The sequence below is a fragment of the Echiichthys vipera genome, assembly GCF_963691815.1.
Source record: "Echiichthys vipera genome assembly, chromosome: 14".
NCBI lineage: Eukaryota > Metazoa > Chordata > Actinopteri > Perciformes > Trachinidae > Echiichthys > Echiichthys vipera.
Window position 1 is genome coordinate 1,059,331 of NC_139839.1, and position 11,725 is coordinate 1,071,055.

General features: G+C 41.9%; 1 protein-coding gene across 2 annotated transcripts; it reads left to right on the top strand.

Moving 5' to 3' along the window:
* The first annotated feature begins 214 nt into the window (after nucleotides 1–214).
* tmem120aa (transmembrane protein 120Aa) lies at nucleotides 215–10,842 on the top strand. 2 transcript variants are annotated; one of them, XM_083926410.1, is made up of 12 exons: nucleotides 215–358; nucleotides 2,416–2,534; nucleotides 3,478–3,609; nucleotides 3,784–3,843; nucleotides 3,948–4,043; nucleotides 5,152–5,241; nucleotides 6,254–6,319; nucleotides 6,491–6,552; nucleotides 8,502–8,597; nucleotides 9,168–9,232; nucleotides 9,368–9,436; nucleotides 10,334–10,842. In XM_083926410.1, exons 1-12 carry the CDS (start codon nucleotides 281–283, stop codon nucleotides 10,445–10,447), a joined length of 1,047 nt encoding a protein of 348 aa, XP_083782536.1. In that variant the 5' UTR covers nucleotides 215–280; the 3' UTR covers nucleotides 10,448–10,842. The 2 variants fall into 2 exon arrangements, with proteins under 2 accessions (XP_083782536.1, XP_083782537.1); XM_083926411.1 differs by having other exon boundaries at nucleotides 8,505–8,597.
* The last annotated feature ends 883 nt before the right edge of the window (nucleotides 10,843–11,725 follow it).

The following is an 11,725-nucleotide window of genomic DNA, read 5'->3' on the forward strand; positions in this document are numbered from 1 at the left end:
TTTCATGACAATTTTATAATTATTGTAATTAGTTAGTTAGTTGTATAATATCGGCCTGCAACATGTTATTTTCAACCTTATCTTTGCTCAATTAAAGCATTGCATCAACTTATTTACCTCTCACTGGTTGTCTGTTTTGTTGAGCCCGGAAGTGTGGCTTTTATTCTGAAGGCTGTGACCGGAAGTGCGTCGGTGTCGCTTTGACACTGACGGAACAACTGTTGCACAGCGGAGCTTCAATGTTGCTCAACTCCAGGAGGTTTAATGTCAGAGTGAGAACATGTTGTTCAGTCCAACGGGTTTCACTGAATGTTTACGAGAATGGGAGGATCTGGAGAAGAGCTACCAACAGATCCAGGTAAGTTTAAACAACAACAACAACAACAACAACAACAACAGCAACAACAGCAACAACAGCAGCGGGTCTCCTGTTTTTAGCACCGACGGAAGTGTTTCCCTGCCCGGGTAAGGAGCTTACAGCCGGGGTTAGGGTGGGGAAGGATCCGCCCTCAGAAGATAAACGTAAATGTGTCGTGAAAAACCGAAAAGTCAGTGAAAGTTGAAGTCGATGACAGTTGTGGGGACAACTGGCACCGGAACTGTTGTCACTTTGTCCCAGCACGACGCTGTTTTGGGGGAGCACCTCCAATAATAAGCCACGGCAGCAGACCACGTCGCCATTTATGCGACTTTATACTATTTTAAGCTACAGACTTCAACTAAAACCTCACTTTAATGTGTTTAATAAGCAAATGGTGTTATTTATAAAGACAATAGGCCCATTTAAAGTTTTTAATGTGTTTATTGTAAAGTCTTCAGTGACCCCTGGTATGTTTTATGTTATTTATTTTATTTATTTTTGTTTGTTTGTTTTTTGCTTTACTATTTGATTATTTTTAAAGTATCTATATCTTTATATTTCTGTTTATTTTTATGTCTGCTTAGTAAGTGATGTATTATCGTATTAATCTCATATTTGTCATATTTATATAAATATATTAATACTTGATTTATTCTGAAATATTGTTGTTTTTTATTGTTCATAATTTGATAGAATATCCGCTTTTGTTTGTTTGTTTTTTTCTTTATTATTTGATTATTTCTAAGTATCTATTTTTTTTATACTTATGTTTATTTTTCACGTCTGCTTAATTAGTGATTTATTATCGTAATTATCTCATATTTGTAATATTTATATAAATATATTAATACTTGATTTATTCTGAAATATTGTTGTTTTGTATTGTTCATAATTTGATAGAATATTCCCTGTGTCCATACCACTGCTGTATTAGCATGATTTGTTTTTAAATAACCAAGGCGCTTTAACAAAACCCTTTATTTTGTTAAAAAAAAGCAGTGATCCAAATGAGAGGACAGTGTTCATTGTGTCAGACGAGAAGATTTCAACCATGTTTTCTTCTCTAGGGTTAAAAACTGAACAGGAAGTGTAGAGGCCACAGCTTTGAATGACTTCAGCACGTCTGCGCCCACAGGACATCACTAGTTTCTCACACTGCTCTGGTTTGATCTGCGTTCTTCTTCAGTCTCTTCCACAGTTCACTAACTGTACTGGGTTTCTTACACATCACTTTTTTGCCAAAGATGCGGGGTCCACCCTGGACAGGACGCCAGTCTATCACAGGACACATAGAGACGAACAGAGACAGACAACCATTCACACCTACGGGTGATTTAGAGTCATCAATGAACCGAACACCTGCACGTCTTTGGACTGTGGGAGGAAACCGGAGAACCCGGAGAAAACCCACGCAGACACGGGGAGAACATGCAAACTCCACACAGAAGGGCCACTACCCCACCGTGTCGAGACAATTGCAGTGGAGGTGTTGCATGTTGCTGAAGGAGGTTCACATAAACATTTGCGTTGACCCTGCCATGATGCTGTACAAGAGGCCCAACTCCTGCTGCAGAAAACATCAACAAACCCTGACACTTCCTCCTCCAAATCTAACTTCTTTACACGCTTTGGGCTCAGTCTTTCTCCAGTTCTACGCAGAACATAATGTTTCCCATCAGACCCAAATAAATTAGACGTCCTCATCACTGAAGTGCCCTCTAGAAAAATGTCACCAGGTTCGTGATTAACATAAACAACTGGGAGGTATCTGAAAGTGTTCTCTAATTTTGCTCACTGTCGGACCCCAGGAAAACTAGCTCAGGTCAGGGTATTAGCTAACGGGGATCCTTATAACCGAAACTAGATTAAGCTACTTCCTCATTAAAGGAACAACCTGGTGTTTTTGCATGTTAACAACAATAATATATCCTGGCTCTTAAAGATAAATGTGCTGTGCACCCGTCGGGCATTATTGTGGAAGATTCCCTGGCATCTCTCCCGGGCATGTTCGTTAATAAATAACACTACTTTATATATTCTGTTTCCGTCTCCAGGACACCCATCGTCTATATAAACAGAAACTTGAGGAAGTGGCCAAACTGCAGGACAGCTGCTCCGGTGCTATCGCGCGTCAGAGGAAGAAACTGAAAGAGCTCACTGTGTCACTGGAAGAGTAAGTATTTATTCATCAGTGAGTCATTGAGAGCACACTGATCTTTGGCTCATTCAGATCTCAGCCGGAAACATATCGGACATGCTTCTTCTTTAAGTCCATTTGAAATCTGGCAGTAGAGCATTTAGCAAACTGTCCAAGCTGTTTGTTTGTTTGTTTAGCTTTTACTTTCTTCTTTGTAAGGCACTTTAAATTAGCCTCGCGAGACCGTCCTGATCTCGTGGGCTCCGCTGTATTTCACTCACAGATCAGTCTGGTAACCTGCGGCAGAGAAAATTCGGAGAAGGTTGCGCAAGGGACCGAACCAATCAGAATTGGTTTTGAGGCAAAGTGTGTTGCAAGTAGAAGCGACTGTTCAGTGTAAACAACACAGTGACTTCCACGGATGAGATGAGCGCAGCTTTAGAGGAACGCTTTTTTCTCTGTGCTCCTTCTGTTGGAAAATGGACGGGGCACCTGAAATTGTGTCTTTTAACCGTTAATTCACGTCACACAAGCAGCAAATATCCTTTACCCACATGTTGTTTACGTTGCCTGGGCGCTCTGTTAGTGGGTCATATGCTTTGTTGATCTGATTGGTTGATTTGGCCTGTCCATCACAACGCTCGACAGATGATCAATCCAATCAGCAACCAGTATTTCCGCCTCTTCCCATAAGATCGAATTGAATGGTTAAATTGAACGGTTGAATGGTTGAATTGGTTGAATTCATGTTACACAAACGGCAAATATCCAAAACAGTTGCGTTGACGCCTAAAATCTGTGCAGGCCGACTTTTGTTCCACCCAAAAGGTTGAAGGTCAATAACGGCATCGGTATCGATAAAATGAATAAAAATCCCCATCCCTATCTATCAAGATCTTTAAAAAGCACGCAATTTGATTTAAAGTGTGCAGCAGCTCTGTACAAACGTGTCCCACTGTTTTTGTTTCTTCACGATTAGATGCAAAGACAATCACCCAACACCCAAATTAAACCCCGAGGACGTGGACGCCATCGGCGAGATCGAGGACTCCATCAAAGACAGAGCAGAGGCTTTCTCTGAGATGGAAGCGTTTCTGCCCAAGAAGAACGGGTGAGGGATCTGTCACGTGATTTATTTTGTGTGTTTGGACGGCAGAGTAGTTTGTATGTGTGTTCTAACAGATCTGATACATGAGGGCAGTGATACTTTTCCCATTTTAAAATAATAAATCAAACGTTTAAGATGTCGTCTTTGTGAATGACTGACATCTCTCTCCCTGTTTAGGTTGTACCTCAGTCTCGTTTTAGGAAACGTCAACGTAACACTCCTCAACAAACAGTCAAAGTGAGTCATTCCTCCTCTAAGTTACAACCCCCAAAATGTCTTTTTTTTTAAATAAAATAAAAAACACTGTACGCCTTCACATCAACATCGTTTCATCTCCTCAGATTCGCCTACAAAGATGAATACGAGAAATTCAAACTGGTCCTCACGGTCATCCTCTTCGTGTTCTCCTTCACGTGTCGCTTTTTGTTCAGCTACAGGTGAGTTATCCCCGAACTTTGTTGATGTTTGCGGAACTTTTCTGAAGGGAAGTTGCAGGTGTAGTTTAGTTCTTGTAACTAAGGGAATATCTCATCTCATCTCATCTTCAACCGCTTATCCGGGGTCGGGTCACGGGGGCAGCAGCTTTAGCAGGGGACCCAAAACTTCCCTTTCCCGGGCCACATTAACCAGCTCTAACTGGGGGATCCTGAGGCGTTCCCAGGCCAGTGTGGAGGTCTAATCTCTCCACCTGATCCTGGGTCTTCCCCGAGGCCTCCTCCCAGCTGGACGTGCCTGGAACACCTCCCTAGGGAGGCGCCCAGGGTTCATCCTTACCAGATGATCCTGAACCACCTCAACTGGCTCCTTTCAACGCAAAGGAGCAGCGGCTCTACTCCGAGTTCCTCACGGATGCTGAACTTCTCCCTCTCTCTCTAAGGGAGACTCCTGACCCCCTCCTGAGGAAATAGCCATACAAATATATTAAATAATTAGAAGTATATAAAGTCAATTATTCAGTCATTCATTCATTCATCTTCAACCGCTTGTCCCTGTCGGGGTCGCGGGGGGCTGGAGCCGATCCCAGCTGGAGACGGGCGTGAGGCGGGGTCCACCCTGGACAGGACGCCAGTCTATCACAGGACACATAGAGACGAACAGAGACAGACAACCATTCACACCTACGGGTGATTTAGAGTCATCAATGAACCGAACACCTGCACGTCTTTGGACTGTGGGAGGAAACCGGAGAACCCGGAGAAAACCCACGCAGACACGGGGACAACATGCAAACTCCACACAGAAGGGCCCCAGCCGGGATTCGAACGGGGAACCCTCTTGCTGTAACAACAACAACAGTGCTAACCACAACTCCATAAAGTAAATTATGATGTAAATAGAAATATAAATTAAACAAGAGCAATTTAACTTGAAGGCAAAAAGGACATATGTAGGAGCGTAAGTAAATCTGGAAACACTTTGATAATGAACCCTTAAATTTTGTTTGTTTTGGTTATTACGACCGGGACATGTGGCCCTAATGCTAATCCGATCCAGTGCTGGGTTGCGTTTAACTTCTTTATGTGCCTGTTTTTGTGTTTGTTTCAGGGCCCTAGATGCTCTGTTCAACTTCCTGTGCGTGTGGTACTACTGTACACTCACCATCCGGGAGAGCATCCTCATCAGCAACGGCTCAAGGTCTGCGACACATTTACCGTCCACGATATTTATGCTTCTGCGCCGGCGACGTCTGTGGCCAGAGGCGTTCTGTTTTCTTGTTGTGTGACATCTCAGGAACGCCTGGAGGGAAAGTCTTCAAATTTGGCACAAATGTCCACTCAAAAATGAACAGATTTATGACGGTGTAAGAAAAAAAAATGTACCGATCCAGGGAATGGAGGAAATATTATGAGAAAAACTCAGGAAATTTACCACTTTGATGTTTTTCTCCATTAATTTGTGAGTTTTTTCTCATAAATTCACCATTTTAATTTCAGAGAATATCCAAGTTTCTTGCACATGAATTTACAACTTTATTCTCAGAGAATATCCAAGTTTGTTTTATGGTAAATTGAGTGTTTTCATGTGATTTTCGCCACTTTACTGTCAGAGAATATCCATGTTTTTCTCCATTAATTTGTGAGTTTATTCCTTGTAAATTCACCGATTCACAAACGTTTTTTCTCGATATATTCCCTTCCCCCAGGTCCGTAATTTCATTCGATTTTTGTTAATAAAAGGCCTTAATACTCCATCGTACTGATTAGATCGAAGGTTAATATCACTGTGACCTCACAAAACGTGATTTTGTCCATAACTGAAGAATTCCTAAACGTTTCACACAAATGTTAAACAGGATGAAATGATGAAGTGATGGCATTTTATATCCAAGGGGCTCAACGGTCACTACTGAATTGGTGACACTAATCTTGAAACTCTGCTGATGTATGTGCAAAGCATCCATGTTTCACCAAAAAATTCAATTCCTCCAAAGTCGTCTCACATATAATATGTAAGTCGGGACAGTTTGGACATAAACTGCTACTTGAGCGGTTGGCAGAGGTTGTGGTTCTCATAAAGACACATAAAGGCCTCCTTCAGAGTTTTTATTAGATGTCACACAGACCGAACTTGTATCTACACCCTCCATAACATCCTCTTGGTCTAGCGGACGTGTCCCCTTCAGAGTCTGTCCTCCGTGTCGTTTCAGGATCAAAGGTTGGTGGGTTTTCCATCACTACGTGTCGACCTTCCTGTCCGGAGTCATGCTCACTTGGTGAGTGATGTGATCCACTTTCAGAGTCTGACACTTTCACTGTAACTGTACAAATGGTTATAATGATATATACTGACTGGTTGATGTTGCAGCATAACCATCAAAGTGCTTTCAGTCTTTTCAACTTTAATGTCTTGAACTTTTCTAACCACATGTTGCGTCTGTTGGCAGGCCCGAGGGCGCTCTCTACCAGATGTTTAGGAGCCAGTACCTTGCATACTGTCTATACCAAAGTAAGAGCTTCAAGCTGTGTCTAATTGTGAAATATACACTACGTACTCATCAGCATAGTGTACTGCTTAGACCAGAGGTTCCCTGGGTTTTTGGCTTGTAACGCACCACACCGTTTATGTCGGTGTAGAGAGGCGAAGACCCTCCCCGTTCAGGTGCACCCCATGGGACCATATTTCAGAAAACAATGTACGGTAGTTAACAGTGAGAGACTTTTTGAACTGTGCGATGAATTACACATATGGTGTTTGTCAGTCTAAAACAGGGGTGCCCATTTCCAGTCCTGGAGGGGCCACCGTCCTGCATGTTTTTATTCAATTCAATTTTATTTATAGTGCCAAATCATAACAAAAGATATCTCAGGACACTTTACAGAGTAGGTATAGACCACACTCTATGACTTATAGGTTTCTCCCTGCTCTAACACACCTGATTCTAACGCTTTTCAAACCCGTGACGAGCTTTAGCTGCTTGATAACGAGCACATCAGTAGAATCAGGTGTGTTAGAGCAGGGAGAGACCTAAAACATGCAGGACAGTGGCCCTCCAGGAGCAGGATTGGGCAACCCTGGTTTAAAAGATCAGTTTTTGCAAGTTAAGTTAAGTTCGCGTAGTACCATTTATAGTTGTGTTAAACCACTCACCACTCACTTCCCTCGCCTCACAATCGCGAGATATACGTTGCCACCTGGCTTGGTAGCGAGCTGGGTGACTTATCTGTGTTCCACGCACACACGTAGTGTCTCCTTACCTGATGATTTATCCAGCAGCTCTTTTTTATCAGCCAGGAAGAAAGAGAACGAGCAAAACATTCTGCTGCGAAACGCACAAACACAAACACACAGATGTTCGGATGTAACTAACGTGACTTTGGGGTGTGTCATGTTTCTACTTAGATAGATAGATGTTCCTTTATTCAGGGATCGTACGGGTGCTTGAAATCCTTACAAATGCTTGAATTGTAATGTTGTGTTTTCAAGGTTTGAAAATGCTTGAAATTTCTCACAACAAAAAGCTATAGAATAGAAATATAATTAAATTTCTCATCCATCTGGTAAACGAAACATTTATTGTGTTTATAACATAGAACCATCTCTTTTAACTTGTTTTTATTGGTAAAAATAAAGGTGAAATAATACATTTCAGTATCTATATGTCTTCATAGAAATATGTAATTAACTAAAACTGTGAGGTGCTGGAAAAGCTTTAAACTGGACCTTGAAAGTGCTTGAATTTGACCTCGGGAGAGGTGTACGAACCCTGTGTATTAGAACCACAAAGGGGGAATTTCCTTTCTACAGCAGCAAACATAGAAGAAGCATCAGTAAGAAACAATAAATGATGACAAGAAGTATAAACAAGGAAATATAGAAACATATAAACAATATAAACAAGGAGAAATGGGACATATAAATAATATAAACGCAGGGAAATATCAAATATAAGAATAAAAGGAACAGTATATACAGTATTTATAAGTTTACAACATGACACAGAGGATATAGGATTAGTATTGCAATAAACGTAATTTCATATTCTTATACTTCAGCAGTTTTACGACAAACCGCGACTTTCTTAACCTGCAAAATGATCTTAATTTGACAAACATATGTTTAAATGAATGGCACAGTTCAAACGGGACCACAACATTACTTTTTTTTCTACAAAATTCCTTCCCACGACGGTTCACCAGGAGGATTTGCCTCTATTATAAAACTTGAACTATATCCTTGTGCTCCAGATCAAGGGATCATTTAAAAATGTTGTTAAAGGCCCGTAGAGGAAATAGTATCCTGGGAACCATCATAAAAAATGTTTTATTTATCTCCATGTTCTGTCTGTGCGTTTGATCCCTCATATGGGATACTTACATGCTGTATCACTGATATCTTGGCCAACAATTAACACCTTTCTCTTCCTTTTTGATTCCTTCTCCACTGTGTTTGCAAAGTAGGCTTCGTCCAGTTCCTCCAGTACTACTACCAGAGCGGCTGTTTGTACCGACTCAGAGCGCTGGGAGAAAGACACAACATGGACCTCACAGTCGGTGAGTCTAAACCTCCGTCGGTCACCTCCTCAGCTTATATTTGTGACCGAGTGACATCACGATGAACTTGCAGGGGCTGATAGAATGAGGTCGCGGGTACAAGCGGCCGAAATGGGTCTCCTCAGGAGGGGGTCTGGAGTCTCCCTTAGAGAGAGGGGGAGAAGTTCAGCATCCGTGAGGAACTCGGAGTAGAGCCGCTGCTGCTTTGCGTTGAAAGGAGCCAGTTGAGGTGGTTCAGGATCATCTGGTAAGGATGAACCCTGGGCGCCTCCCTAGGGAGGTGTTCCAGGCACGTCCAGCTGGGAGGAGGCCTCGGGGAAGACCCAGGACCAGGTGGAGAGATTAGATCTCCACACTGGCCTGGGAACGCCTCAGGATCCCCCAGTTAGAGCTGGTTAATGTGGCCCGGGAGAGGGAAGTTTGGGGTCCCCTGCTGGAGCTGCTGCCCCCGCAACCCTACATCTCATCTTCAATAAGCAGTTGAAGATGAGATGAGATGAGATGAGATGAGATGAGATGATATTATTGTCTGACATAAGCTTATCACAGCAAACGATATTTTGTGTTCAGAGGGTTTCCAGTCCTGGATGTGGAGAGGCTTGACCTTCCTCCTTCCCTTCTTGTTCTTTGGCCACGTGAGTAGCCTCTTTCTTAGTTGTGCTTGCTGCTTACTTACGATCTTATTAATTTAGCTTTTTATTAAAAGAAATGTTGTATTCACATCAGTGCCTATTGTGAAGATTAAAAACCGACTGTTCCTCCTCTCACAGTTCTGGCAGCTCTACAACAGCATAACACTGTTCCGGATGATTCAGCTCCCGGAGTGCAAAGAGTGGCAGGTTAGTACAGCAAAGAGCTTTAACGTCTCGTTCATTTCCTCTGGAAATTTGCCAGAAATGTCCTCTCGTTGCTGACAGTGGTGGAAAGGTTACTGAAGTCCATTGAGGATAAACATCCTTAAATCTGTTTTAGAAATCATAAAAAAGCCTAAAAACTTTGCTCACAATCATCAGATTCAGACTATTTTTCTCCGGTTAAAGTAATCAGTGATTGTCTGTGCAGAGCCAACAGTTAACGTTGTCTAAATGTAAATAAATAAAGGTATAAGCTAAAATACATATACAAGATTAGTTGTTAGAGGCCGCCTTAAAAGTGCATGCAAAATAGAAACTTGTCCTCCTTTTGCACGTACATCCGCTTTTGTTTTGTTTTTAAAGAAAAAAAAGAAACATGGTCCAATAAGCTATTATGTTCATTTTCATTTCAATAAGTATCTCTGTGAAGTCACTATCTTTGGGTGAAGGAGGTAAAACAGTCGTGACTGAGCCTTTGGCCCGCCGATAAAAGTCATTGAATTTGCAGTTTTACAAACATTGTGACGTGTTACGGCGTGATGACGTATAGGCAGCAAGAAGCATTCTCCGAGGCCCAGGTAGTGTGAGTACAAACGGGCCTGGCCCGTGGAGAGAGAGGGGGGGGGGGGGGGGGGACAAGTACCCTAAAGCACGGGGCACGGGACGGACGGACAGTGTGAGTGCGCCCTAAATTTGACCTCGGAAAAAGGTGTACGAACCCTGCTCCTACTTAACAGTATTTCCACTATTCATTGCTGTGAAACAGTCACACACACTTTATTTAGACTCAGTTAGGACCGAACAACTGCTGGTCTAAATCCAAATTCAGATATTTTGGTTAAGTATCTTCTATAAACGCTGTGTTTTCTTACTGTGGTGTAGGTCGTGATGTGCGGCTGCTCTTACACGGTCCTCTTCATGGGGAACTTCTTCACCACACTGGGAGTGGTCTACCAGAAATACATGATAAACCAGGACAAGCCCAAGAGCTTCTAAGGACTGCAATAGTGACCCGAACAACCGGATATCCTCCTGTGTATGGGATGTGCAAAGTTAGCTCTAATATTCTCTTTAGAGCTCTTTATCGATTTGATGATTGTCGTCCTTGTGGACCATTTACATGTTCTGATAGTTTTATCAATGTTCTTTTAATTTCTGCAATACGTCGTCTTAGACATCATCACATTGACCTGTCAAACAATCAGGTAGCTGGCAGGCCTTAAAAGTGACCCTGTAAGGTTGTTTCTGTAGGATTTTCTGACTTGGTCTGAATTTCAAAACGCTGATAAGAAAGTGTTACTGAATATGGAGATGTCCATGTTAGCTGCATAATATTTATATAGGGAAATCTACAGTTTGTTACTCAGCAGCTCAGAAAGTACTGAATAAAACACTCCTCCAACATGTTTTTGTTTGCACTGTTTCCCCCCAAACATCTCAGATAACTTCACTTAACCCTCGTGCATACCTTTAAAAAACCTCCTTCTTATTACCTCAGAGGATAAAATGATAAAATGACATATTTCTACTATTTTCCACTTTCACTGAGTCAAAGCTTTGAACCAATTTTGCTCCTGAACGTCACAATTCATCATCGACCATTTAAATAAACGTTCATTGAATGGACATTACTGAACAAGTAAATATACTTTAGGCAAGGCAACTTTATTAGTATGGCACTTTTCAGTCACAAGGCACTCAAACATGTAATGAGTTAAGATGCATTACAGGAAGACAAAGAGAATAAAAACACAGACAAATAATAAAAACAGTTAGAAGTGCAAAGATTTAGCAGAAAGCTGAGGTGAACATAAAAGTGTTCAGTGTAGTTTTAAAAGTGGTCAGAGTGGGTGAAAGTCTCACATCTTCAGGACGTTTATTCCAGCTGTTTGTTGCATAAGGACTGAAAGATGCTTTCCCTTGATTTGAGTTTACTCTGCGAACCACTAACAGATTGGCTTATGCAGTGGGAGCATATCAGTGATATACTTCGACCCTAGACCATGTAGTGATTTATATGTGAGCAGGGGGATTCTGACATACAGGAAGCCGGTGTAACGATATAAGAATTGGTGTAATGTGCTCACATGTTTTGGTCTCTGTGAGAACTCCAGCAGCAGCGTTCTGAACAAGCTGTAGCTGTCTGACCGTTTTGTTTTTTTAGTTAATATACTTGGACAACGTCTACACTCCTTGTCCCGTGTATGTATGTGCAGTATATAAAGTTCATCTGGAGCATTTACTGAATCGCATCAAAACTGCCACAAGGTGGAA